This window comes from Spinacia oleracea, chromosome 1 (genome assembly GCF_020520425.1).
Source record: "Spinacia oleracea cultivar Varoflay chromosome 1, BTI_SOV_V1, whole genome shotgun sequence".
NCBI classification, from domain to species: Eukaryota; Viridiplantae; Streptophyta; class Magnoliopsida; order Caryophyllales; family Amaranthaceae; genus Spinacia; species Spinacia oleracea.
Window position 1 is genome coordinate 106,161,084 of NC_079487.1, and position 25,754 is coordinate 106,186,837.

General features: G+C 39.0%; 2 protein-coding genes across 3 annotated transcripts; both read left to right on the forward strand.

Annotated features, from left to right (window-relative positions):
• The first annotated feature begins 4,816 nt into the window (after window positions 1–4,816).
• LOC110798397 (ankyrin repeat-containing protein ITN1) lies at window positions 4,817–10,054 on the forward strand. Of its 2 annotated transcripts, none has more exons than XM_022003573.2 (4): window positions 4,817–5,265; window positions 6,894–7,586; window positions 8,334–8,899; window positions 9,329–10,054. In XM_022003573.2, the coding sequence occupies exons 1-4, from the start codon at window positions 5,226–5,228 to the stop codon at window positions 9,929–9,931; spliced, it is 1,902 nt and encodes a 633-aa protein (XP_021859265.2). In that variant the 5' UTR covers window positions 4,817–5,225; the 3' UTR covers window positions 9,932–10,054. The 2 variants fall into 2 exon arrangements, with proteins under 2 accessions (XP_021859265.2, XP_021859266.2); XM_022003574.2 differs by lacking the exon at window positions 4,817–5,265 and adding an exon at window positions 6,204–6,778.
• A 7,161-nt stretch (window positions 10,055–17,215) lies between these two features.
• On the forward strand, window positions 17,216–25,458 carry LOC110798395 (aspartate aminotransferase, chloroplastic). Its single transcript, XM_022003570.2, has 12 exons — window positions 17,216–17,320; window positions 17,460–17,513; window positions 17,610–17,687; window positions 18,240–18,434; window positions 18,784–18,822; window positions 18,910–18,999; window positions 19,171–19,279; window positions 19,381–19,490; window positions 21,569–21,712; window positions 24,332–24,498; window positions 24,794–25,058; window positions 25,171–25,458. Exons 2-12 carry the CDS (start codon window positions 17,460–17,462, stop codon window positions 25,300–25,302), a joined length of 1,383 nt encoding a protein of 460 aa, XP_021859262.1. The 5' UTR covers window positions 17,216–17,320; the 3' UTR covers window positions 25,303–25,458.
• The last annotated feature ends 296 nt before the right edge of the window (window positions 25,459–25,754 follow it).

A 25,754-nucleotide genomic window follows, 5' to 3' on the forward strand; every position in this document is an offset into this window, starting at 1 on the left:
TGCGTTTTGTTGAAAATGTAGCAAAATAAAGCCACACGTGTTGCTCATGTGCAAGTCAATGGTCGGAAAAGCTCAGTCAATGCGGGAAACTTCCATTAGGTGTCTTTCGCAAAAAAAAAATTACATTATGGTGTGATTTCACAAAAGAAATTATATAAGATCATTTGTCGCAAAATTTTAGTCATCAAAAATCCATTTTAGCAAATTTGCCAAAAGTAAAATAAAATCATACAAACTAGAGTTTCTAATTTTTTAAAAAATTAACTTTAATTTATTTAACTTGTATGTGTTGAGAATGGTAGTGTGTCAGCATGCTTAATTAAGATCTTAGCCCATTTCATTACTTATTGTCCAGCCCATTTAGTTGTAAAGTCACATGTTCAACTTATGGGATCATGTGACTTGTTTTGTCTCTTTGTATGAGTCATGTTTAGGGTATTATCCTAGGACAATGATTGGCCAGCCCTTACTTCTAGGTTGATGCTGCGCCGTCCTATTTAAGGACTTGTAATGAGCAATCAGCTCACAACTTCAAATGAATGAAAACAGAAATGAAATGAGGGCTAAATGAGAATGTTGATTGCTTGCTGTTTGTATGAACTCAAGGCTGGAATGTCTTCATGGTATCAGAGCAAAGGTTAGTAAAGCTCGATCTTTTCTCATCTTTCCTGGTTAGCAAACCTGTGTAGAAGCAATCAATCAATGTTTCATTAAGTAGCCTAAAAATAGAAGCTTTTTCTTTTAAAACAGTTAGCTTTGTCTTGTGCATATGGTCTGAAAACTTTGATAAACATGACTACTATAGAAACTACTAGCCCCTTATACCTGCACCCTTCTGATGGAAGTAACTCCATAAATATTGAAAAGCTCCAGGGATCCTCAAACTATAGATCCTGGAGAAGATCCATGGAAATATCTCTGGGAGCCAAGAGAAAACTTGGGTTTGTGACAGGTGCTGTAACTAGAGATGCTAGTGATAAAGTAAAACAGGAATGCTGGGATACCTGTAATGATATGGTGATATCTTGGATCCTAGGGTCTGTGTGTGAATCTGTTAAGAAATCTATAATGTTTGTAGCCAACTGTGCTCAAATGTGGAAACAACTTGAGAGCAGATACTCTGTGTCAAATGGATCTAGAAAGTACAGACTTTGCAAAGATATTTATGAAACAAAGCAACAAGGGAGGATTGTGTCTGAATACTACACTGAAATGAGAGCTCTGTGGGAAGAGCTTGAATCCCTAAGTGTGTATCCTGCCATTACCACCATGACAACAGAGATAAATGCATTTGTGCAAGCCCATGAACAACAACAAGAAGAAATGAAACTGTTTCAGTTTCTGAATGGATTAGATGAAGCATATGGTGCTCAAAGAATCCACTTGTTAATGATGTCCCCTCTTCCTAGTGTTGATACAGCATGCAGCTGTGTGCAGCAAGAAGAGTCTCAAAGGGAGATACTGAAACCGGTAAAAGAAGAAAATGAGGCAGCTGCTATGTACAGCAAAGTGCAGGAGCTGAACTGCACTGCTTGTGGCAAGAATTGTCACACACAAGACAAGTATTGGACTGTAGTTGGCTATCCTGAGTGGCATGCCAGGAGTCAACAACAGAACAAATTCAAACCCAGAGATTACAGTGGAAAGAAACCACAAGTGAGAGGAACTGGATCCAAAGGGAATCAGAAATGGAATAAGGGCAAGAATGGCAACAAAGGAAGAATGGATGCTAATGCTCATAGTCACAGTGAAAGTGGGTCATCAAGCTCAACAACCTTCACTGCTCAACAACTTGAAAAATTATTGAGAAATCTGCCTGCACTCTCAAAGAATGGAGGATCTGACACTGAAGAAGAAATGGATGTGAGCTACTCCAATATGGTGAGCTGTTATTTTGCTGACAAAAGCAACAATGAGTGGATCATTGACACAGGAGCATCTCACCACATGACTGGAGATGTAAACCTGCTGTCAAAGATAGGAACTTGCAACAACAAACCAAGAATCAACTTGCCTACAGGAGAAACTTCTCTCATTAGTCACTGTGGTGAAGCTCTCCTTGAAAACAGGCTAGAACTTAAAAATGTACTGTGTGTTCCAGCCTTCAAATACAACCTTCTGTCAGTAAAAAAACTCACTCAAGATGGGAAGTGTAAGGTGACCTTTCACCCAAAATTCTGTATCATTGAAGATGGGAGAACTTCAGAGGTGAAGGGAGTTGGGAGAGTATCAAATGGTCTGTATTATCTTGTGAACAAAGCTCTGGGTGATATTATTGAAGAATTCAAAGATCAGAATATCCAGTGCATGAATGCATCCACCACTCTGAGTGTGCCTGCAGTGATACAAGGAGTAAAACCTCTCAACAAGACCACCCTGTGGCATCACAGATTGGGTCATGCTCCTCTCAACAAAATCAGCAAGATACATGAGCTTAAAGGGTTCAAAAACACCACAGAAGACATCTGTTTGACCTGTCCCCTATCAAAATTCACAAAGCTGCCATTCAAGCCAAACAACTCAATAGCAAGCAAGCCATTTGAACTGGTTCATATTGATACCTGGGGTCCATACAAAGTTGAAACAAGGGGTCACTACAAATACTTTCTAACTGTTGTAGATGACCACTCCAGAATGACTTGGGTTCACCTGTTGAGACAGAAGTCTGATGCATTTGAAGCAATCAGAATCTTTGTTCACATGGCAAAGAATCAGTTTGGGTATAGTGTGAAGATCATAAGGTCAGATAATGCTCTTGAGTTTGATGACAAGAAATGCACCTCTTTCTTCACTGAATTGGGAATATCTCACCAAACCTCTTGCAATGACAGACCTCAACAAAATGGGAGAGTAGAAAGGAAGCACAGGAATGTTCTAGAAATGGGGAGAGCATTGAGATTCCAGGCTGGCCTTCCACTCCAATTTTGGGGAGACTGTGTTCTTACTGCAGTTCATCTGACAAACAGACTGCCAAGCACAATTCTTGATCACAAAACACCATATGAGGAAACTGTGTACATGAAAATTCCACCTGGATACACTGAGATGGGAAGCAGGATAACAGTTCAAGCCAAGGGGGAGTCTGTTCCTAAGTCTGATCCCACAAAAGTGTGCAAACTCAACAAATCTTTGTATGGACTCAAACAAGCCCCTAGACAGTGGTTTGCTAAATTGAGCTCAGCCCTGATAAGCAACAAATTCACTCAGTCCAAGTCTGACTACTCTCTCTTCACCAAAAGAACTGGAAAATCTTTCACAAGCATCCTAGTCTATGTGGATGACCTAATCATTGCAGGAAATGACATGTCATCTATCTGTGAAGCTAAGGAGTTCCTCTCATCTCAATTCCTAATGAAAGACATGGGAGAATTAAGCTACTTCTTAGGAATTGAAGTTGACAGAAACAATCAAGGAATATTCCTTTCACAGAGGAAATATGTACTAGATCTCCTTGCTGAGTATGGTCTTACTAACTGTAAACCACTCAAGCTCCCCATGGATGCTCATTTGAAACTATCTGCTGATATTGGTGATGTGTTGGGAGATCCTGAACCCTACCAAAAACTTGTGGGAAAGCTCATTTACCTCACTATCACAAGACCTGACATTGCCTTCACTGTCCATGTACTGAGTAAATTCATGCACAAGCCAACAAATGTCCATATGCAAGCTGCTATGAGGGTGCTAAGGTACCTATCTGGTTCACCCAATCAAGGAATTCTTCTTGCCTCACACTCTTCTGCTCAACTCCAAGCCTACTGTGACAGTGATTGGGCAGGCTGCCCTACCACCAGAAGGTCAACATCTGGTTTTTGCATCCTTCTAGGTGCCTCTCCCATCTCTTGGAAAGCAAAAAGACAATCTGTGGTAGCCAGGTCCACTGCTGAAGCTGAATACAGATCAATGGCACTGACTGTGTGTGAAATACTATGGCTAAAACAACTCTTGAAGGATTTGGGGTTACCAAACTTGGGCACCACTCTTGTTCACTGTGACAATGAAGCAGCATTGGCAATTGCAGCCAACCCTGTGCACCATGAGAAAACAAAACATGTTGAGATAGACTATCACTTTATCAGAGAAAAAGCAGCAACTGGTGTGATCAAACCAACCAAGATTGCTAGTGTGGATCAACTGGCAGATGTCTTCACCAAGCTTCTCTCCACTCGACAACAACACTACCTTCTCTCCAAGCTGGGAGTTTGTTCTAAACCTGCACTCTCAGCTTGAGGGGGAGTGTTGAGAATGGTAGTGTGTCAGCATGCTTAATTAAGATCTTAGCCCATTTCATTACTTATTGTCCAGCCCATTTAGTTGTAAAGTCACATGTTCAACTTATGGGATCATGTGACTTGTTTTGTCTCTTTGTATGAGTCATGTTTAGGGTATTATCCTAGGACAATGATTGGCCAGCCCTTACTTCTAGGTTGATGCTCGTCCTATTTAAGGACTTGTAATGAGCAATCAGCTCACAACTTCAAATGAATGAAAACAGAAATGAAATGAGGGCTAAATGAGAATGTTGATTGCTTGTTGTTTGTATGAACTCAAGGCTGAAATGTCTTCAGTATGCAAACCTGTAACATGAGATGTGATTTTTGGCCCTTTTGCGCGCCCACTATTTTTAGCAAGCTCACTATGAGAGCACATGAAAAATATTATACGAAGACTATTTTATATAAAGTCATGCCAAAATCAACAAAACAAAAGGTCAATCAATCTAGAGAGTAAAAAAAAAAAAATACTCCGTAACAATCTTTTGTTTTCAAAAAAATAATATAATGGTCATCATTTACCAAAATCAACAAAATGAAAGATCGATCAATCTAGAGAGTATAAAAAAAATTACTCCGTAACAATTTTTTGTTTTCAAAAAAATAATATAATGGTCATCATTTACCAAAATCATCATTGCCATCCGTCGGAGGGAAAGATTGCCATTTAGGCATTTACCACAAAAACCCAAAAATCTACGGAGTAATTTGTAAAACTACAACTCTACAACTCTACAAGTGGTCAAGTGTACAATCTCTCCTAGATTGAAAACAGTGAGAAAGGTCAAAAAGCTTCATTTCCTTTACTTTGCAACTTTCACAAAAAACCAGTTTCTTAACCTTACACCCCCATCTCCATCTCCATCTACTTCTACTTCTACTTCGCCGTCTATTCTTTTTCCATCTTCAACTACAATTCCCATCTGGCCATCTCCATCTCCAAATTTTGTCATGCAAATTGAAAAAGTTCTTGACATGGATCAATTCTATGGTAATTCTTTCTTATATGCATTTTTTTCAATTATTTTAGTAATCTCTCGCAGTGTTTTTTTAATGCAATTTAGTATTCATTTTTGTTCTCACGTATTTTTGCTAGTATTTCCATTAGTTTTGTTATAAACAATAGAGTACTGGTAAACTTAAAACTTGCAATTGGGTCTTAAACTTTGTCAATTATGTGGGCATCAATTTCTTTTACTCAGTCGCAATTCCTACTCAGTTGATTGCAATCCTCTCTCCCAAATGCTGCTACGAGAAGTGTTTTTAGATTTAAGGAAACCCGCTTATAGAAACCTCTGTTTCACACTTTCACCAGACATGTAAATTAGAGTTTTGACCGGTCAAAAGTCAAAACACAGTCAAACCTCTAAAGTAGAAGTTGAATCCGTAATTGTTTGTTCAATCCTCTGCATTCAGTCCACCGAACTCCTATAAACAGGTTTGCAGTAGTGACAGTTTTTTTTAGCTTTCTAGGGGCGAGAATTTATTTGGTTAGTCAGATAACAATTGATCTTGAACAAGTTTAACTAGGAAGTAGGGACTAGTTGAAGAATTAGATAATACGGAGTATGTTTGTCCGTTTATTTTTACTCGTAATACTTTGTTTTTCCAACCTTGTCAAATTTATTTAATTATCAATCATTCTAAGAGTATGAAAGTGATGGATAGCTCAGTAGGTTAGAGCTTCCATCCCTGTGATCGATTCTCATCCTCGCATTTGTCGCTCATCTGTCATTTGCAACCAAAAAAAAAAAAAATGTTAGAGTACAAAAGTTTTACGATAATACTCCGATTTATGGGGGTGAAAAGTTACACTAGGAATTTTTGAGTTTGTGGGGCCAAGCCCACTCAGCCACTCAGGCCATACCAAATGTCCGCCACTGCATGGGAAGAATCAGATCCGAAAGAGAAACGGAATAGACGGGCGTAATTTGGTAGGTAGGGTATACGAAAGTATTATCAATTTAGTGACTCAAACGTTATATTATTAAGAAAATGAATGTGATTAAGAAGAGATGATGGAGTATTTTTGTCATTTTTACCATCATTTCAACTCTATTTGGTCTCTCCCAAATGAGTGAACCTCCGAACTTAAACATCAAATGTCATTTGAATTTCTAAGGTTTTACCCACACGTTAGTGTTTTGTCTTGTAGGATTACCAATTGGACAAATCATCCTTTTTGGCGTACTCTTAGGACAATCTTGTTAAATTCCAATATTACCCTCACACCAATAATTATCCTAAGCAACTTGTATTAAAAAACACCAAAATTAATTAAAGCTCCTTTTAGTCATCAGTTGGATACTTGGATCTTATTCATTTCGTGTTGTGTCATTGTATCATGTATCATGTATCATGTGTAATGTGTATGTGTCCTCTTAAACTTCAGAAAGTCACATATTCTTGATTACTTCATCATACCATTCCTTTATGTGATCAATACCCAAATCACCAACTAAAACACTCACTCACTCACTCACCTTGAAAAACCATACAATAAGGTACAGTTGGGTGGGCGGTGGTGTCATTATTCATTCATTCATTATTGAAATATTTATTCATTCACCCCAGATTTGTTTTATATAGTCCATAATTTGTAGTATTGTTTTGGTAAAGCAATGGCGATGACAGGAAACAGTATGCAAGGATATCAAGTAGTCCACCAGCAGCCGCAAGCAAGCAACGACATAAAAGGCATGGAGCCTAAACTCTACTTTGCAGCATTAAGCGGATCCTTTCTAGACTTAACACGGTGTATGCCAGATTGGAACACACAAACAACCATCACAGGTAACAATGTTCTACACGTTCACGTTGGGAAATCACTCTACGGCCACGGCCACAAAGCAGCTAAAGATCAGAAAGTGGCTAGGGTGATCAATATCAAGCTTATCAAAGAAGTCCTTGATTATGATAGTTCGTTGCTATGGAAGGAGAATAATAACGGAAATACCCCTCTGCATCTTGCTGCTAGATTCGGGTTATCAGATGTGGTTCAAGTCTTCCTGGAACGAGCTTATAGTGAGGTTAGTTTCCTGGTTAGGATGACTAATAATAAGAAGGATACAGCCTTGCACGAGGCTGCACGTGTAGGTCATGTTGATGTGGTGAGACGGCTAGTGAAGGCGCATTTTTGTTGTCCGAATGAGGCTAATGAGGTGGGTGAGACTCCCCTTTATCTTGCTGCTGAGAGGGGATCTACTGAGTCGGTAGCTATTATTATAGACACTTGCGATCATGCAGCTCTTGCTTATCGAGGTCCTAGTGGTAGAACAGCTCTTCATGCTGCTGTTCAGTGGGGAAATTCAGGTAAGCTACACCTACCTTTTTGTGGAATTTTTACTATTCTTTATGCCATAATCCACCGGTATTTCCAAGATTAGATGTTATACTGTATTGTGTATGGTTAACTATTTCGCTCAAAATCAACCAACTTCTCTGTATGATAGCGAGATTATACATCATAGAATCAAGAGGAGATGAGTTTTGACTAAAGCTGACTAACGTGTCGTGTTCTTGTTCGTCTTCAACATAAACGGGTTGGAAAAGCTCAAAAGTAGCCCGACTCATTTAATAAACGTATCGTGTCGTTTAACTAATCGTGTCGGTAACTCTTAACACTAACCTGTTTTTTTCATGTCCGGTTCGTGTCGTGTTTGTTCGATAAAGTTGACTCCGTTATAAAGTTTTCAACACAATACAATAATTGTTTGGTTGTTTTTTCTTAAACGGTTTAACTCGTGTCAGTTTCGTGTTGAGAATCTCAACACTAATCTAACCCATTTAATTAAACATGTCGTGTCGTGTTGGCCCGTTTAATTAAACGTGTCGTAAACCTTGACACTAACCCGCTTTTTCCGTGTCCGGTTCATGTCATGTCAGATTTTGCCTACTCTAGTTTTGTCCATGTAAATGATAAAACCAAAAGGCGGCCGAAAAGTCATTTACCAAACAAAGGCTTAGGAGTTAAGACAATAAAGAGTATTAAGAATGGGTTTGAACTTTGAACTACTACTACGACTTAGTTGCTAACATGCTTTGAACATGAACTGACAGTGATGGTAAAGAAGTTGTTGGAAAAAGATCCGTCGTTAATCAGGGTCCGGGACAACGAGGGGCAGACACCACTTCATTCAGCAGCTGCAGAGGTGAGCAAACTCGAACTTTTGAAGGTGTTGTTAGATTACGACAAGAAAGGATCATCAGCAGTATATATTCCAGATAATAAGGGAAGAACAGCATTGCATATTGCAATGCTCCGGCTTTCTTGGGGAGCAATGAAGGCGCTCATGGCTTACTGTCCAGACTGTATCGAAATAGTTGACAATGATGAGCAGAATGTTGTTCATTATGCTGCCAAATGGAATTGTTTAACCAAAATTGATACTTTCCTGGGGTTAGGACACTTTGATGAGCTTCTTAATCAGAAGGATGTAGATGGGAATACTCCTCTCCATTTGATTGTTGACTCTATTCCCAAAAATTTCACTCATCCGTGTTTACTTAAAGTCGGAAATTTCATTGTTAATCATACCGTGTTGGACCTCAAAGTGTTCAACAAACAAGACCTTACGGTTGGGGATATCTTGGCTTCTTATGACCGTATCATTCGTCGAGAAAGTGTAAGTTCCTTTCTCCCCTCCACTTGTTAATTATATACCAATATATGTAATTTTGTAAGCAAAATTGTTTGTGATAGATGTACGTGATAGAGTATAAAACTTGGGCTTCAACCATCATCTTAAGCTTTTGGTTGAAGCCCAATATTACTTTTATGCTCTATCACGCCCCCCCCAAACCCAACATGAAAGCCCTTTAGGCTTGAAGTGTGGATGCAACATGGGTGTCTTCATACCCAACGCTAAATATTTCACTTTAAAAGGAGGGGTGAATGGGATATGAACACGTGACTTTGTATTATGCTGGCTCTGATACCAAGTCAGAGGACCAACTCAACCAAAAGCTTAAGCTGATGTTTGAAGCACCAATATTAGTTTTATATTCTAGCGGTACATACTTTGTAATAATATAATGTTGCATTAATTTGACAGATATTACAAGGACTAACGGGTAAAGTAGCACCAAGAGGTAGGAGAATCAACACATATGAAACAGATCTAGATGTTGAGAAAGCAAGGGGTGATGATCTAGGAGAAGGGACAAACGTAGTGACACTGAAAGAAGCAGCACAAAGTCGTTTAGTAGTTGCTGCCTTGATAGCAACAGTATCATTCACAGCCGGGTTTACCTTACCCGGTGGGTTTGATCAAAACATAGGTGACGACATGGGGATGGCCGTGCTTAAGGGCAGGACAGCCTTCAAGATATGTTTAATCTCCAACGCGGTAGCCTTCATGTCATCAACTATAGCCATACTACTTTACTTTGTTCTTGTAACAACAGGTTCGACTTGGTTCATACGAGTTCTTTCGTCTCACGGTCTAATATTGAACACGTTCTCATTGGGTGCACTCATGGTAGCATTCACCACAGGAGTGTCGGTCGTGGTATCTGCCAACCTCGCCCTCGTGATCGTGTTATGGGTGTTCTCTACATTTTTCTTTGTGTATTATGTAATATTAATCCTCCAAACGTTCGGGATTTCGCTGTTTTATGCCAGGAGGTGTAGCCTCAGGCGTGCTACTGCTGGCTGATCTATGCCATGATATCATATATAGTTGGCCTGTCAAATGTAACAACTACTAGCTCCATCCATCACATTATGTTCTTACTATGAAATGATTGAATTCATGATCTTGATTAATTATGACCTTTGAGATCTCATTGTATATATTTTTGTTATTATATTCCAATAATATCTACTCCGTAGATCGTTGTCTTGCAGACCTTTTGGTAAAGAGTTTTTGGAAGCATGTTTAGAGGCAAGAGTCATCAAATTGCCATATCTTCTCCTTTGGAAACAAGTGTATTTCATTTCAGTAAACAAATCTTACCCCAACTTTTTGGGAGACAAGATTTGTGATCAATTTGTAAAAAGCTTCTCCCCCCACCCCCCATTTGTCAAAATTAAAAGCATAATTAACTTGCAAAAAGCCTTTTCCCCAAATTGTAAAAATATAAAGGATAATTATAATTAGGTTCTTCTCATAAAAATAAAAATAAAAACAAATATGTTTCAAGTTGAATAAGTTCAAATGATGACATTTACAGAGTAATAAGTTTACATTTTCAGTCAGGTCTAATAGGTTTATATAAGTCCGGGAGATTTTAAGTGAAAAGATTGCATTCCTGTATACATCTATATAGTTAGCTAATTTTACCAAGTGAGTGCATTTTTTTTAAGCAATCCACTTCCTTGGTGAAATAAGTCAAATATAACAGAACCTAACTCACTCATTCATTCATATGAAAATAAACAGTTTTAATTATAGATAATCATATCTCTATCTAAGTATCCATGCTTATCTTTTTGTGTGTGAATGGGTAACAAGAACAATACGAATTACAAATAGGGGTAATGAGATTTGAACCAGTCACATATCATATATAATAATATAACTCTCAATTTTAAAAGTTAGCCACTAGTTCAAGCCACTATTCGTATAATGGTATAGGTCTATCTATGTGTATGATACTCTGTCATTAATAAGGCCCCATTTAGTTCACCTTATTTCTCATTATTTGATTTATTTTTTCTGATCTTATCTGATCTTATTTTTTCTGATCTGAACTGCTTTGATCTGATTTTTCATAATTAAGATATAAATAACAAAAACTACCATTATTAATATTAAATGATTTACATGTAAAATAAATTTTATTCAACTTTATAATGTTGTTATAATTACAAATTATTTATTTAACTTTAGTCATTATTTAACTATTCCATATATTAGATAGATTTGGTGTAGGTCTAGATACATCGGTTCTAATTTAGACACGATCTGGACAAAATCGGTTATGAGTTGCACATGATCTGGACATACTCGTTCCTATATGGACATAATTGTTTTGACTTGGACATTATTTGGACACATCGGTTCTGATATTAACGTATGTGTTCAGATTTGGACCGTTGGTTCAGATCTGGACATGATCTGTACATATTGGTTCTGATATGGACATGATATATACAGATCGGTTCTGATATGGACATATCATGTACAGATCATTCTAATTTGGACATGAGCTATATAGATCGGTATTGATCTGAACATGATATGCACATACCGGTTTTGATATGGACATAATGGTTCTGATCTGACATGATGATTCTGATCTGGACATGATATGCACATACCGATCATACCATTTATGATTTGGACATGATCGGTATAGATTGGTTCTGATCTGGACATGATCTGCACATCGTGGTTCTGATCTGGACATAATCTGTACAGATCAGTCTGATCTGGACATATTCGATACCAATAAGTTCTGATCTCTACAAATAGATTCTGATTTGAACATCATATGTACTAATCTGGACATGATCTGTACATATCGATTATGATTTGGACATGATATGTACAAATCGGTTATGATCTGGACATGATTTGATCATACCGGTTTTGATCTTGACATATCGCTTCAGATTTAGACAACAACATTTTAATTATTAAAGAAATAATAATAATAAATAATAGTAATATTATAAATTTTTTTTGAGGGAAATAGTAATATTATAATAACAATTAGTATATATAATAATAATAATAATAATAATAATAATAATAATAATAATAATAATAATAATAATAATAGTAATATGGCGGCTTCCGTGGAGAAGTTTCATTGCCCTTTTGTGGGTCTTAGCGGGTGCCAGGATGGAGGTGGGCGTGGTTTGGTGAGGAGTTCTCTGATCACTCACTTACGGGATCGTCATTATTGCTCTGGTGTGCGGGATGTAACCCGTCATTCCCTTACTACCAATTTGCAGGTTTTTTCTACGGCTGAGGTGACCTTTCGTCGTATGGGTATTTGGCTATGTGGAGATTGTTTCAAGACACATACTCAACGTACTAGGTGTCGACATGGCAGTGGTTCTAGTACTGTTTTTGTGGACCCACCTGATTCTGGGGATGGTATTTTTCGTTTTATTCTCTATGGTATTCAAAAACCGCAAGCTCCTGCTTCCGAGCTGTCTTTTTCTGATGCGCCTCGAGAACATCATTTTTCTTTTGATGTTGCTCTTCTAGACACTTTATTGTCTAAGCGATTGCGCTCTGTGAAATCCATCCCTCCCAGATGTCGTTTGGGTTTTTCGCGAGTTCTAAAAGGGGCGCTTGATAAGGTGATTTGCAGACCTGATGACATCGCTTGTTGGGTTCAGTTGCTTGTGTTACCTCTTTGTGTCCTCACGACTTTTTCACCGCGAAGTAATCGTGAGTGTTCCTCTGGTGTTCGGCGGCGACGACAGGAAGAGTGTATCACCTCTGCTATTCGTTCTTGGGGTGAGCCTGGTGGTTCCGAGCAACTAGTCATAGACACATTGGCTAGTGTGTCTCCATTGGATGTTGACGAAGACCATGATTTGGCGGAGCGTAATATTAAGCAATGCAAGAGAAAGATTTCTGATGGTCACTACACTGCTGCAGTTAGGGTTCTTTCTTCCTCGGGTCTTGGCCCTTACAATGATGCTACCCTTGCAGATTTGCGAGCAAAGCACCCTTCCGTTCCGGTCCCTACCTTACCGGATATCCCTGTTGATCATCACCTTACTGCTTCCTCCGCTGTTGTTTTGGAGCAGATTAAGGGCTTTCCGCGTGGTACTTCGTGCGGTAGGGATGGCTTGCGTGCACAATACCTTTTGGATTGCTTGGGTGGTGCTGCTGTAGCTGTTTCTGATGAGTTGGTGGATGCTATCACTCAGGTAGTTAATCTCTTTCTTGCTGGAAAGTGCCCTGCTGTGCTTGGAGGATACATTGCTAGTGCTCCTCTTACACCACTTGTTAAGCCTGGTGGGGGTATTCGGCCTATTGCTGTGGGCACTATTTGGAGGCGCCTTGTTTCTAAGGTCGGGGCTGCTTTGGTTGGTCCGCGTTTAGGAGCCTACTTTGGAGGAATTCAGTTTGGAGTTGGGGTTCCAGCAGGTGGTGAGGCCATTCTCCATGCTGTCAATCGGTTGGTTGAGGCTCGTGGGGCCGATGTTGGCCTCTCTATGTTATTGGTGGATTTTCAGCATGCGTTCAATTTAGTTGATCGATCGGCTTTGTTGCGTGAGGTTCGGCTTCATTGTCCTGCTCTTTCGCGTTGGGTTGAATTCTGCTACTCTTCTCCAGCGCGGCTGTATTATGGGGAGCATACCTTGTGGTCTTGTCAGGGTGTGCAGCAAGGGGATCCTCTCGGCCCTTTGCTTTTTTCTTTGGTTCTACATCCATTGGTGTGTCGCATCAGAGACTCATTTGATCTATCTCTTCAGGCTTGGTACTTGGACGAAGGCACTATCGTTGGTGACACTTTGGTGGTTGGGTAGGTCTTGGAGTTGATTTTGGAGGAGGGTCCTCATTTAGGTCTCCATGTTAATGTTGAGAAGACGGAGGTTTTCTGGCCTTCAGAGGACCCACGCAGTCGTCTGGAGGGTGTCTTTCCTACGGATATTGCTCGTCCTGCGTTCGGTGTTAAGTTGCTTGGTGGCCCAGTCAGTACGGATTCTTCTTTTTGCAAGGAGTTGGTTTCGCAGCGTGTGTCGAAGACTGTTGTGTTGATGGATGCTGTAGCCAAGCTTAATGATCCCCAGTGTGAGTTGTTGCTTCTTCGTGCGTGTACTGGAGTTTCTAAACTCTACTTTGCTATGCGCACTTGTCCGCCTCATCTTTTCGAAGCGGCCCAATTATCTTTTGATGTGGCTCTGCGGGCTTCTTTAGAGCGCATCGTGACTGCTTCGGGGCCTGGGTTCGGTGACTGGCAATGGCGCCTTGCCACCTTGCCTTATTCTTATGGAGGATTGGGTGTTTATTCAGCTGGTGATGTTCGGCATTATGCTTTTCTTGCATCCCGTTTGCAGTCTTCTGCTTTGCAGGATTCGCTTCTTCGGCTTTCAGGTGTTGATGGACCGGGACCGGCCTTTGATGATGCTCTTGGTCTTTTCAATAGGACCGTGGAGTCCGACCTTATGCGTAGCCCTAGTGAGATCGCTGCCCCCACACTCATGAAGAAATTGGCAGACATATATTTCACGAAGGTTACTGCTGATGCGGAATCCGCCTACTCCTTATCTTCACGTCTTGTTGCCCTATGGAAATCGCAGCAGGGGGATCACTCCTCGGCTTGGTTGCGGGCAGTCCCCATCTCGGGTTTAGGCCAGACTATGAACGGTAAGACTTATCGTTCGGTTCTTTGCTATCGGTTGGGTATTCCGTTGTTCTCTGATTCGACGCCGTGTTCTGCTTGCTCTCGGGTTTTCGACGGGGACATTTATGGGGACCATGCCGTGTCTTGTGCTGGGATTGTGGGTATCAAACATCGACATAATGTTGTTCGTGATACCCTTTTGGATATTTGCTATCGGTCGGGGATTTCTGCTCGCAAGGAGGTTGATGTTGGGCTGACTAGTGAGAGTGATGGAGCTCTTCGTCCTGCAGATATTTTGCTTTACTCATTGGATGGCGGTCTAGATGTGTGTGTTGACTTGACTGGGTCTTCTCCTATGATGCAATCGGGGTTGTCAGGCTTCGTTCCGGGTCGGGTTGTGGCGGTTGCAGCGCAACGGAAGCAGGATAAGTATGCGGCACGTTGTAGAGCTTTGGGTTACGGTTTCTTTCCTTTTTCCTTCTCTTCTTTTGGGGAATTAGAGAAAGGGGCTGTTTCTTTGCTGAAGCGGGTCCAGACGTACTCCAGGGCTCGGGACATTGGGGCGCGGGCAGCTGCCCACATTTTCAGCAGGATCGGGTTCGCCATAGCTAGAGGAGTGGGGGCCCAGATTGTATCTCGGCTCCCCTCCAACTTCTTGTAGTTCACTTGTTCTTTGTAGCTTGTTAAGCTTGTAACGTTTTGGTGTTTTCCTATAATAATAATAATAATAATAATAATAATAATAATAATAATAATAATAATAATAATAATAATAATAATAATAATAATAATAAACAGGACATTGGGGCTCGTGCTGCTGCTTATATTTTCACCAGGATAGGCTTTGCTATAGCCAGAGGAGTGAGGGCCCAGATTGTATCTCGACTTCCCACTAACTATTTGTAAAATATTTGACTTTGTTAGCATTTGATTTATAATAATAATAATAATAATAATAATAATAATAATAATAATAATAATAATATAATAATAATAATAATAATAATAATAATAATAATAATAATAATAATAATAATAATATCTGTTCGCAGGCTGAGGTTGTTGTGGAGAAGGAGGTGCCTTTGGGATTTCTGTCCGAGGAAGGGAGAGATCTCCGTCCTGCATACCTTCTTGTCTACTCTTGGGACAAAGGAAAAAAAATGTATGCTTAGATGTCACGGGTATTTCTCCCTTCACCGGGCCAGGAGTTGATGCTTTTGCTCCTAGGGTTGCTGTCGCTAATGCTGTTGCCAGGAAGAAGAAGTATGAAGCGAAGTGCATAGGCGAGTGATGCCCTCGAGTTCATGTCTAAGGTCTCACGGGTTGCTCAGAGTAACACGGCTGCTGCTAACATTCGTTCTTTTCTTTTTCATCGTTTGTGTTTTGCTTTGAATAAGGGTGTCGGAGCCCAATTAGTGGCTAGGCTCCCATCCAACTTTGTGTAATCGCTTATTTATAATAATAATAATAATAATAATAATAATAATAATAATAATAATAATAATAATAATAATAATAATAATAATAATAATAATAATAATAAAATAATAATAATAATAATAATAATAATAATAATAATAACTTTGTCCAACTCTGATTCGACGCCGTGCTCTGCTTGCTCTCGGGTTTTCGACGGGGACATTTATGGGGATCATGCCGTGTCTTGTGCTGGGATTGTGGGTATCAAACATCGTCATAATGTTGTTCGTGATACCCTTTTGGATATTTGCTATCGGTCGGGGATTTCTGCTCGCAAGGAGGTTGATGTTGGGCTGACTAGTGAGAGCGATGGAGCTCTTCGTCCTGCAGATATATTGCTTTACTCATGGGATGGCGGTCTAGATGTGTGTGTTGACTTGACTGGGTCTTCCCCTATGACGCAATCTGGGTTGTCAGGCTTCATTCCGGGCCGGGTTGTGGCGGTTGCAGCACAGCGGAAGCAGGATAAGTATGCGGCACGTTGTAGGGCTTTGGGTTACGGTTTCTTTCCTTTTTCCTTCTCTTCTTTTGGGGAATTAGAGAAATGGGCTGTTTCTTTGCTGAAGCAGGTTCAGACGTACTCCAGGGCTCAGGACATTGGGGCACGGGCAGCTGCCCACATTTTCAGCAGGATCGGGTTCGCCATAGCTAGAGGAGTGGGGGCCCAGATTGTATCTCGGCTCCCCTCCAACTTCTTGTAGTTCACTTGATCTTTATAGCTTGTTAAGCTTGTAACGTTATAATAATAATAATAATAATAATAATAATAATAATAATAATAATAATAATAATAATAATAATCTGATCTTAACTTAATTTTTCTGATCTGATATGGTCTGATTAAATCTGAAATAAGTATTAAGATCATAAAATAAGATCAAGATGAACTAAACAAGGCCTAAGTCTCAGATACGAAGCCTCTGCTCCACATTCATAGTTTATACTTTATATTGCTCTAGTGCGGTTGTGCCTCAAGGCCCTCAACTACAAACAAAAAAAAGAATGTTATGGCCTTATGGGCACGCCAGGGACAAATAGCTATGGGTCATTCTCCCATACAATAAGGCCGAAACCCACAAAACAAAGTTGGACCGAATCTCATCTGGCCTAAAGATAAAATAATCTCAGAAACTCAGTACGATCGGGTCGGGCCAATCTCATGTCCCGAAATTAAGTGCGTCATCCATCACGATTTCGATTTTATCGCCCCTTCCAAACTCAATTCTTCCCCACTCCATCACTAGTCACTTCCTCTCTCTCTCTCTCCTCTCTTACTCTGTGGTTGTCCTTTCCTGAGAAGCGTTGTTAAGGTACGAATAACTTGCTTCATTTTTCTCTTATTAACTTTTTCTCAGTACTTGTATCAGTTTATCATCATTCCCAGAATTCGCAGAATATATTTCATGATCACTAATTTCAGATAACTGGAAATGGGTTTGGTTTTTTCAGATGGCTTCATCGATTGCCTCATCTGCTGTTTCTCTCCAACTTCCTTCAAATAAGGTTCTTCTTCTTTTCCTTCATCTCCTCCTCCTATGTTTATTAATTCTGTGTTTATTAAATCAAGTATTGATTTTTTTTTTTTTGTTTGTTATTCAGGGAAGGGTGAAATTGAGCAGCGGTGATTCCAATGTTTTCATTGGGGGAGATAAGAGAAATGCATCTTTCAAATTGCAAGTAATTGTCACCCACTTCTTATCTGATCTTTTTGTTTAATTGGGTATTCATCATTTTCGCGTGTGGTTTGTCAAAAAGTTACAATCATTGTCTGGATGATATTGATAATATGATATACCTCCTTTGATAATTTGATCTTGAAATACATTATGATATATATACAAAATTTGATAGTTTCCTTGGAATTTTCGCCCGAATGGACCCATTTCTAGGCATTGATCCATTCAGATTTCTAGATGTTAATTGTGGTTTATGCCAATTCTTGTTGCTATGTTGATCGTTTATATATCGGACCTCGTTTTCTTAATTTGATGCTGAAATTTTTATTTTTGCCGAGCCTCGAGCTTGTGGTTCTCGGTTGAGTGTGATCAACTGATGATGCTGTTATCAATTACCAAGTTCATGGATGGTTCTAAACACTCTTTTTACATTCAGTTCAGTTTCTATATTTTTTTGGATGGGTGTCAATTTGGTTACTTGTCATCATAAACAAAGTTTTGATCTTCAATGTGTGCTTATCGTTCTTTAATTTGTTTTGTTCTCCTATTGCAGTCTTTCAGTCGGGTCAGCATGGTTGCCGCTGTCAATGTTTCTCGTTTTGAAGGTATATCAATGGCTCCTGCAGACCCTATTTTAGGTGTTTCAGAAGCTTTCAAAGCTGACACGGATGAGAAGAAGCTCAATCTCGGTGTTGGAGCTTACCGAACCGAAGAACTTCAGCCTTATGTATTAAATGTTGTCAAGAAGGTCAGTTTTACTTTTGGTCTTTGTGTGTAAAAGTATGCTAATTTCTTATTTGTGCATTTTCTTGAAATAGGGATGCATTTTTTTTATCTTCTACTGAAAACCCTCCGATTCTCTATATTTCCTGTTCCTTCTCTTTGGCCAATTTTGTTTGCCATTAGTGGTTGTAAATTTGTAATCTTGAGTCCATTCTTAAATCCTGTGTACTGTTTACCCTTAACTGTCTCACTTCGCTTTATTTTCTGGAAAAATTGTGTTGCTTAAGAGTTCTGAGTGCGTATGTTGCTTAGTTTTTGCAGCATTTTGTGTCAATACTGGAAAATTACATGATTTTCTTTGGGGGTGCTTTCAGGCGGAGAATCTTATGCTGGAGAGAGGAGAAAACAAGGAGGTATGTTGAACTGCTGGATGAATGTGGAGCTACCAGATTCTTCATTTTCTCATTGTTTACTTACGTATTGTTGAATTCACTTTACAGTATCTGCCAATCGAAGGTTTGGCTGCATTTAACAAAGTGACGGCAGAATTGTTATTTGGAGCTGACAACCCTGTTCTGAAAGAACAAAGAGTATGTACTACTGAAATAGCCTTGCGGATTTGGCCTTTTTTGTGGGGGGGGGGGGGGGGGGGGGGGGGGGGGGGGGGGGGACGTAATTTTTTCCCTAGTTCTCAAAGATGAAGTAGGATGCCCTATTGTTGTCTTCTTTGAAATGTAATTGTACCTTATTTGCATTTCTAGGTTGCTACAGTCCAAAGTCTTTCAGGAACTGGCTCACTTCGCCTTGCAGCAGCACTCTTTGAGCGATATTTCCCTGGGGCAAAAGTGTTGATTTCATCTCCAACCTGGGGTATGTACCTTCAGTTCTTCACTCCTCTCTTCCGTCAGAATGGTTTTGATTATATAATCCTCCATGCAAAGGATTTATACTGGAGTTACTTTATGGTGCAGGCAATCACAAAAATATTTTCAATGATGCTGGAGTTCCATGGTCTGAGTACAGATATTACGACCCTAAAACAGTTGGTTTGGATTTTGAGGGGATGATAGCAGATATTAAGGTAAGGTGATCGTGTGCTTTGAGACAATTGCTATTTGTTATTGCACAATCATCGTCTTACTCATATTTCCTCATTCCTGTAACCTCTATTTTGGGTAGTTCAGCTTGCCGCAAAGAATTGGCTTCTCTGATGCCACCCTTTAGTCTTTTAGAAGTTTCAACATAGATTTTTTTTCATGTACTGGCAGCAAAAATGGATTGTGTAACCCCCTGTTATTTTACCTCATAGGACAAGTTTTCTCCACCAAAAAATTTGATTTTTTGGAGAATGAGCTCAATTGTGATACTCTCATAGTATATTAACTGTGAGTTATAGTAACATTGAGTTCATATGGTGTGTTTTTTCTTTGGTTGGTATGAGGAAGAGGCTAATGAAGGGGTGAACATCATCATTATTTTACTATTCTTTCTTAGAACATTCCACTGCTTACATTACTTTAACGCAAAATGATTACCTCTACTTTTTTATCCAATGGTTTACATCCCCTTCCAATATATCATCGTAAATGACTAATGGATAAGTTAGGAAATTTTTTAACTAAGCGAATGAGATTAATTCATCACAATGGTTGTCTACATTCTTACTCGAGTGTTGAGATGAATGCGATTTCAAAAGGTATACTTGTAAATGGGGAATAAATATTATAGCACCATCAAACCGGTGTAGTATTTAAGCTAAGACAATTTCAAATAAAAGTATGGTTTATTCTAAGGCCATGACAGTTCAATCAACTCTGAGGAAATATTGTATACTCCCTCCGTCCCATAATATAGTGCCCGTTTGACCAAAATCACGGTTATTAAGGTAAAGGATAACATTGATAATAAAAACAATAATGATTTGTACTTTCAAGATAAAGTACATGTTAGTTGGCAAAAATGGAGAGATAAATTATAGATTAAAGGTGTGTACATAATAAATAGGCCTAAAAAGGACAAAAATCAAGCACATGGGTTGAATAAAAGTCAAAAAGTACAATTTTCAAAGTAAAAATTAATGGTTTAAAATAGAAATAGGCACATCATTTAGGGACACCATTTTAGGAAAACAAGCACTATATTATGGGACGGAGGGAGTATTATCTACTACAGTTTAAGGATTATGATTTGCAATCGAGGTGGAATTTTTTTCAATTTCAAAATATCTTTCGTGAAGCAAATATATATGAAGTACTTTTTGACGTATAGAAGCAATATTTCAAATGAAAATCTTTTCAAATATGCATTAGCCTATTTAACACCGTATTACCAAAATTAGAGGATTTTGATTGGCATTTCAGTTGGAGGGTTGTTCAATTTCATATTCTATTATTGAAGCAGTTAGTTTATTTTTTTGATATAGTTTGTATTTATGTTTCAAATGCAAATCTTTTCAAACTTGCATTAATTAGGCTATTTATTTTTTTCGAAAGGTAGAAAGAAAGCTCCTTTATAGTATAGAGATTAGAATAAGGGGTATTTTAGTCTATTTTATACTGTAGGGGGACACCAAAAGGCCATTTACCGTAATGACCTGAAGACTTCCCTTGTAGAATAGAGATTCTTTTCTTGGAACATTTTATTACCTCAATTAATTTACTGGTTTTTGTAAAAAGTGAAATGAAACCATCTTTGATCTTTGTGAAACGAATGGAGTAACTATTATCATTTCTCTGGTGAAACAACTGAGGCTCCTTGCCCAGACAAGATGGAGCGGCAAAAATGTGAAATATATGCAGCCTTACCCCCACTAATACAAAGTGTTTACCTTAAAACACCCTTCATTTAGAATGCCTCTACTTTCTCCAACTTCATACTAAATAAGGAGTCAGGGGGGGGAAATTATTCATCTCTATTCAGTCTATTACGGAGTACAAGTAGAACCTAAGTTGAAAATTTTCTATATTGACTCTTTCTGCTCCATTAGCAATGGACATTACAAGCTAAAACTCTATTTAATATTGGTGGCTATTATATATTTATCCAGTCTGCTTGTCAGTTGAAGGTCAATGAGTTTAGAAAATTATAATTTTCTGTATTCTCTTAATTACCTAGAAAAAATATATAGTTACAAAGACTCTTATCATCTTATGGTTTCAGGAAGCTCCTGAAGGATCATTTATTTTGCTCCATGGCTGTGCACACAACCCCACTGGAATTGACCCAACTCCTGAACAATGGGAAAAAATTGCTGATGTCATTCAGGAGAAGAACCACATTCCATTCTTTGATGTTGCTTATCAGGTATTGCTTATCAACTACTTCGTATGTTTCACCACATAAACATCTGCATTTATGAAGTGTATTGTTTCTAGCAGTCATAATTTTTTTTTATTATCTGATAATCTGGTGTGGATGTCTAAAATTGGCATGATGAAAAAGTATTAAAAAGCTAATGATTAGAGCCCCGATAAACTACTAAAACCAGGGATAGGTCATTGTTTGTGTGACCTATGTTTTTCTATAAAGGCGAGAACCCTAAATTAGGTGACCCTCCTCTCGACGTAATACTTGTATGTCTGAAAACTCGTTCACTAAAAACATGGAATTCCAAATAATCTTTTAAAAAGGTTGTATGCCTACTCTTTGGAAACCAATGTGCCTCTCTATTCGCCTCTTAGAGTACGCTTGACATGAACATTCTTTCAGCATATTTGTCATTCATTAATGTAATCATCTCCCACGAACAAGAGAACTTCTCCAGTAGAACTTGAAAGACGACCAAATTACCACCTTCCACTGTAAGCCTTTACCAATTGAGTAGCTCTGTATAGTCTCTTAAAGTGTTTTCCTTGACAAGCAAAGAGGAATGGACTCACATATCATAGGATTCAGAACTAATAAAATCTCCAGAGTTTATAATGATAAAGCTGGCAGTTTCTTGCTAATTGATCAACAACAGCCACCCAATATTAATCCTGTTAACGCAGGAATTGGCCAGGTTCATATGTAAGCAATCATACATCTACTAGCCAATGACTGTTGAAAAGGCTGTTTTATAATGACTGATAATTGAACTGTCAGTTTTTAATCTGAAGAAGCCTGTCAGTGTCGCTCCAAATGAACTCAAATGGCTCTTCCACTAGTTTGCTTCTTAGACTTGAACTATACATGGGAGAGGGAGCCAAATGCTTATCAAGAAAGTCCAACTCTCGTTTGTAGCACCTTTAACTTCAAAGCTCAAAATTCATACAACGGTATCCTGAACATTTAAACTATCACTCCTCTCTTGTGATTGTCTCCTTGAGAGCCTTTCTTGGGAATACCAAAGTTTTAATCTCGGAAATCTCCATGGATTAAGCATCTATCATGGTATCATGCAGTGGTTCGTATCTTACAGTTTAGATGAACTTCAGTGGTACTTTGACAGTATGTAAATATTAGTGTGTCAAATTTTGGCTATCTCTTATCAAGTTTATCTGCCACAAGAAAAAAAGGTGAAGAAATGAGCAAACAGTAAGCAGAGTAGGAATATCACCTGCCGTCTTTTCTGTTTTCTCATAGTGCACAAGCCTATAGGGGGGTAATTGTAGGAGACTAGGAGCTAAAGACTTGAACTATAATTCTAAGCAAAACTTTTCATATAAAAGGACAGAAAAGTTACAAGGAAGAAGGGAAAAAAACACACCAGGAATGCCTTACACTTGTTGCTGCTGTTAACTGATCCGATATTCCTGTCATGCAAAGGAGAATCCACTACCACTGTGTGGACTTACAGAACAGGGAGTCCAACTGGATAGATCGTATTGTGATGATGTGATAGTGGTCTCAGCTGTTGTGCCTGAGGTGGTGCCGTCCATAGGTCCCATTGCTGGCCACACAAACGATGGCTTGAAAGGTGGGACTAAAGGCACAGGCACTGTCCCTGACAGTATCTGCTTGATCACTTCATTCACTTGTGTCTTAGGTCTCTCAACAGCCATCGGGTGAGAGCATGCCAAACCTAGGAGCAAAACCCTTTCTGCTTCCTCAGCTACATACTCTTTTCCCAACCTCTCATCAATTGCTCCTAGAATGTTTTCGTCTCGGTGCATTGACCATACCCAGTCAACTGTACACTGATATCCACCCTTCTTTGTCCAAGGGCGTAACCCACTAGCCACCTCAAGAAGGACTGCCCCAAGGCCGAAGATATCAGACTCCCTCGTGGCCTTGCCTGTGTGGAAGCATTCAGGAGCAATGTACCCCATTGTGTCATGCACACCTTCCTCCATCTCCGCGTATGAGGTTTTTTCATGGTCTAATGCACAAGCTAACCCAAAATCACCAAGACGGGCATTGAAGCGGGTATCCAGCATCACATTGCTTGCCTTAAGGTCCCGATGTATCACCTAGTACTTTGTTATGGGGGGTAATTCTAGGAGACTAGGAGCTGCAGAGATTATGATGATTAATTGTTTCAGCAGGCATGTTTAGCCACGCAAAACACAGTATTCTCCTGTACAAAGGTCATTTATCTTTGTTCTTTCTGCAGTATGCATATTGCACAATAAAGGGGTGTAGAGGGTTGAATTTATTTATTGGTACCGTTATGACAACGACTAATGTTATGTTTACACTTCTGTGTAAAGGATGTTTGTCTTTTTTTTACCGTACTTTTATAAGGAGAAAACAGAGTAAGGTGTGAGAAGTAAGGCAAAGTTCTTGCACTTATTTCTTGGTCCCATAAGCAATGAAAAATGGGTATGCTTGTTTAAGTCATTCAATAGTGCATACCAGTTCCCTCCCCTCATTCCCCCACATGGTCCCTTTCAGCAACCATACCCTTTATAAACTCTGTCGATGCAGTTCCCACAGAATAACTCGGTATTTTATTTTATCTCATGCGGATACTTACCCAAAAATAAAACATTTATTTTGTAGGGATTTGCAAGTGGTAGTCTTGATGAAGATGCATCATCTATGAGGATGTTTGCTGCTCGTGGTATGGAATTTCTGGTTGCTCAATCTTACAGTAAAAATCTTGGTCTTTACTCAGAAAGAATTGGTGCAATCAATGTTGTCTGTTCATCGGCAGATGCTGCTGCAAGGTAACATCGATTTCTTGTGCTCTTCCAAGTTTTTCAATTCTCAGCATCCTTTGAATAGCTGTTATTAATTGTTAGAGTTTTTATTGGACTAAGCTTTGAAAATTTCCCATACCATTGATCTACACTGTCCAAATTTTCATTAAATGACGACGTGTCATTTAAGAGTTACGTCGCTCACGTATCATACTTCCAAGGCAACAAAATATAAATGTTTTGACAAAGAAAAACCTACGCGTTTGATATCTTGAATAATTTAGTTTATTAAAAGAGCTGGTTGTTTGTTTCTTTATATCAGGGTAAAGAGCCAATTGAAAAGAATTGCAAGACCTATGTACTCAAATCCCCCAATTCACGGAGCTAGAATTGTTGCCGATGTTGTGGGCAATCCGGATCTATTCAATGAATGGAAGGAAGAGATGGAAATGATGGCCGGTAGGATAAAGAGTGTAAGACAGAAGTTGTATGACAACCTCGTTTCGAAAGATAAGAGTGGGAAGGACTGGTCATTTATCCTTAAACAGATAGGCATGTTCTCATTCACTGGCCTAAACAAAGCTCAGGTAATTATCTTTCCAAGATGTCAAAGTATTTTGGTTGTTTAAAGTAATTGTTGGGATTTCAATAACATGCCAATATCTCCAATACTCATTTCGCTCATTTTTTTGGTAACAGAGTGATAATATGACAAATAAGTGGCATATATACATGACCAAGGATGGAAGAATATCGCTGGCTGGTTTATCCGCGGCCAAATGTGAATATCTTGCTGATGCCATCATCGACTCATACTACAATGTTAGTTAAAAAAAGATGTATGAAGTCCAGGAAATGACATTATTTTGGTGAGTATTCATCTTGATTGCGAGAATTTGTAATAATGTACACTATATGCTCTGTTCGAGAAGCAATGTGTGTTGTATCAATTTTGTTTGGGGTTATATTAGTAACATTTTCTCGTAAGATGCCGGTGTTTTGAACTTGTTCAGTATACATAGTACTTGATTTGAAGCAATAATGAATCGTTCTCAGAGAATGGACAAAATAATTGAGTCATATTCGAAACCTACCAAAATAGTACGGAATACGTGGATAGATGATAATTTGTCCTTAACTCCCACATGGTCCGCAACTTCAGCAGAAGTTCCTGTGCGTGTGCCTTATTTCCAGCCTCAGCCTCAGCCTCAGGACACAAGTATGCTTTACAGCCATAAGTTTATATAATATACTCATACTGTACTAGTTGTTGGGTTAGACAT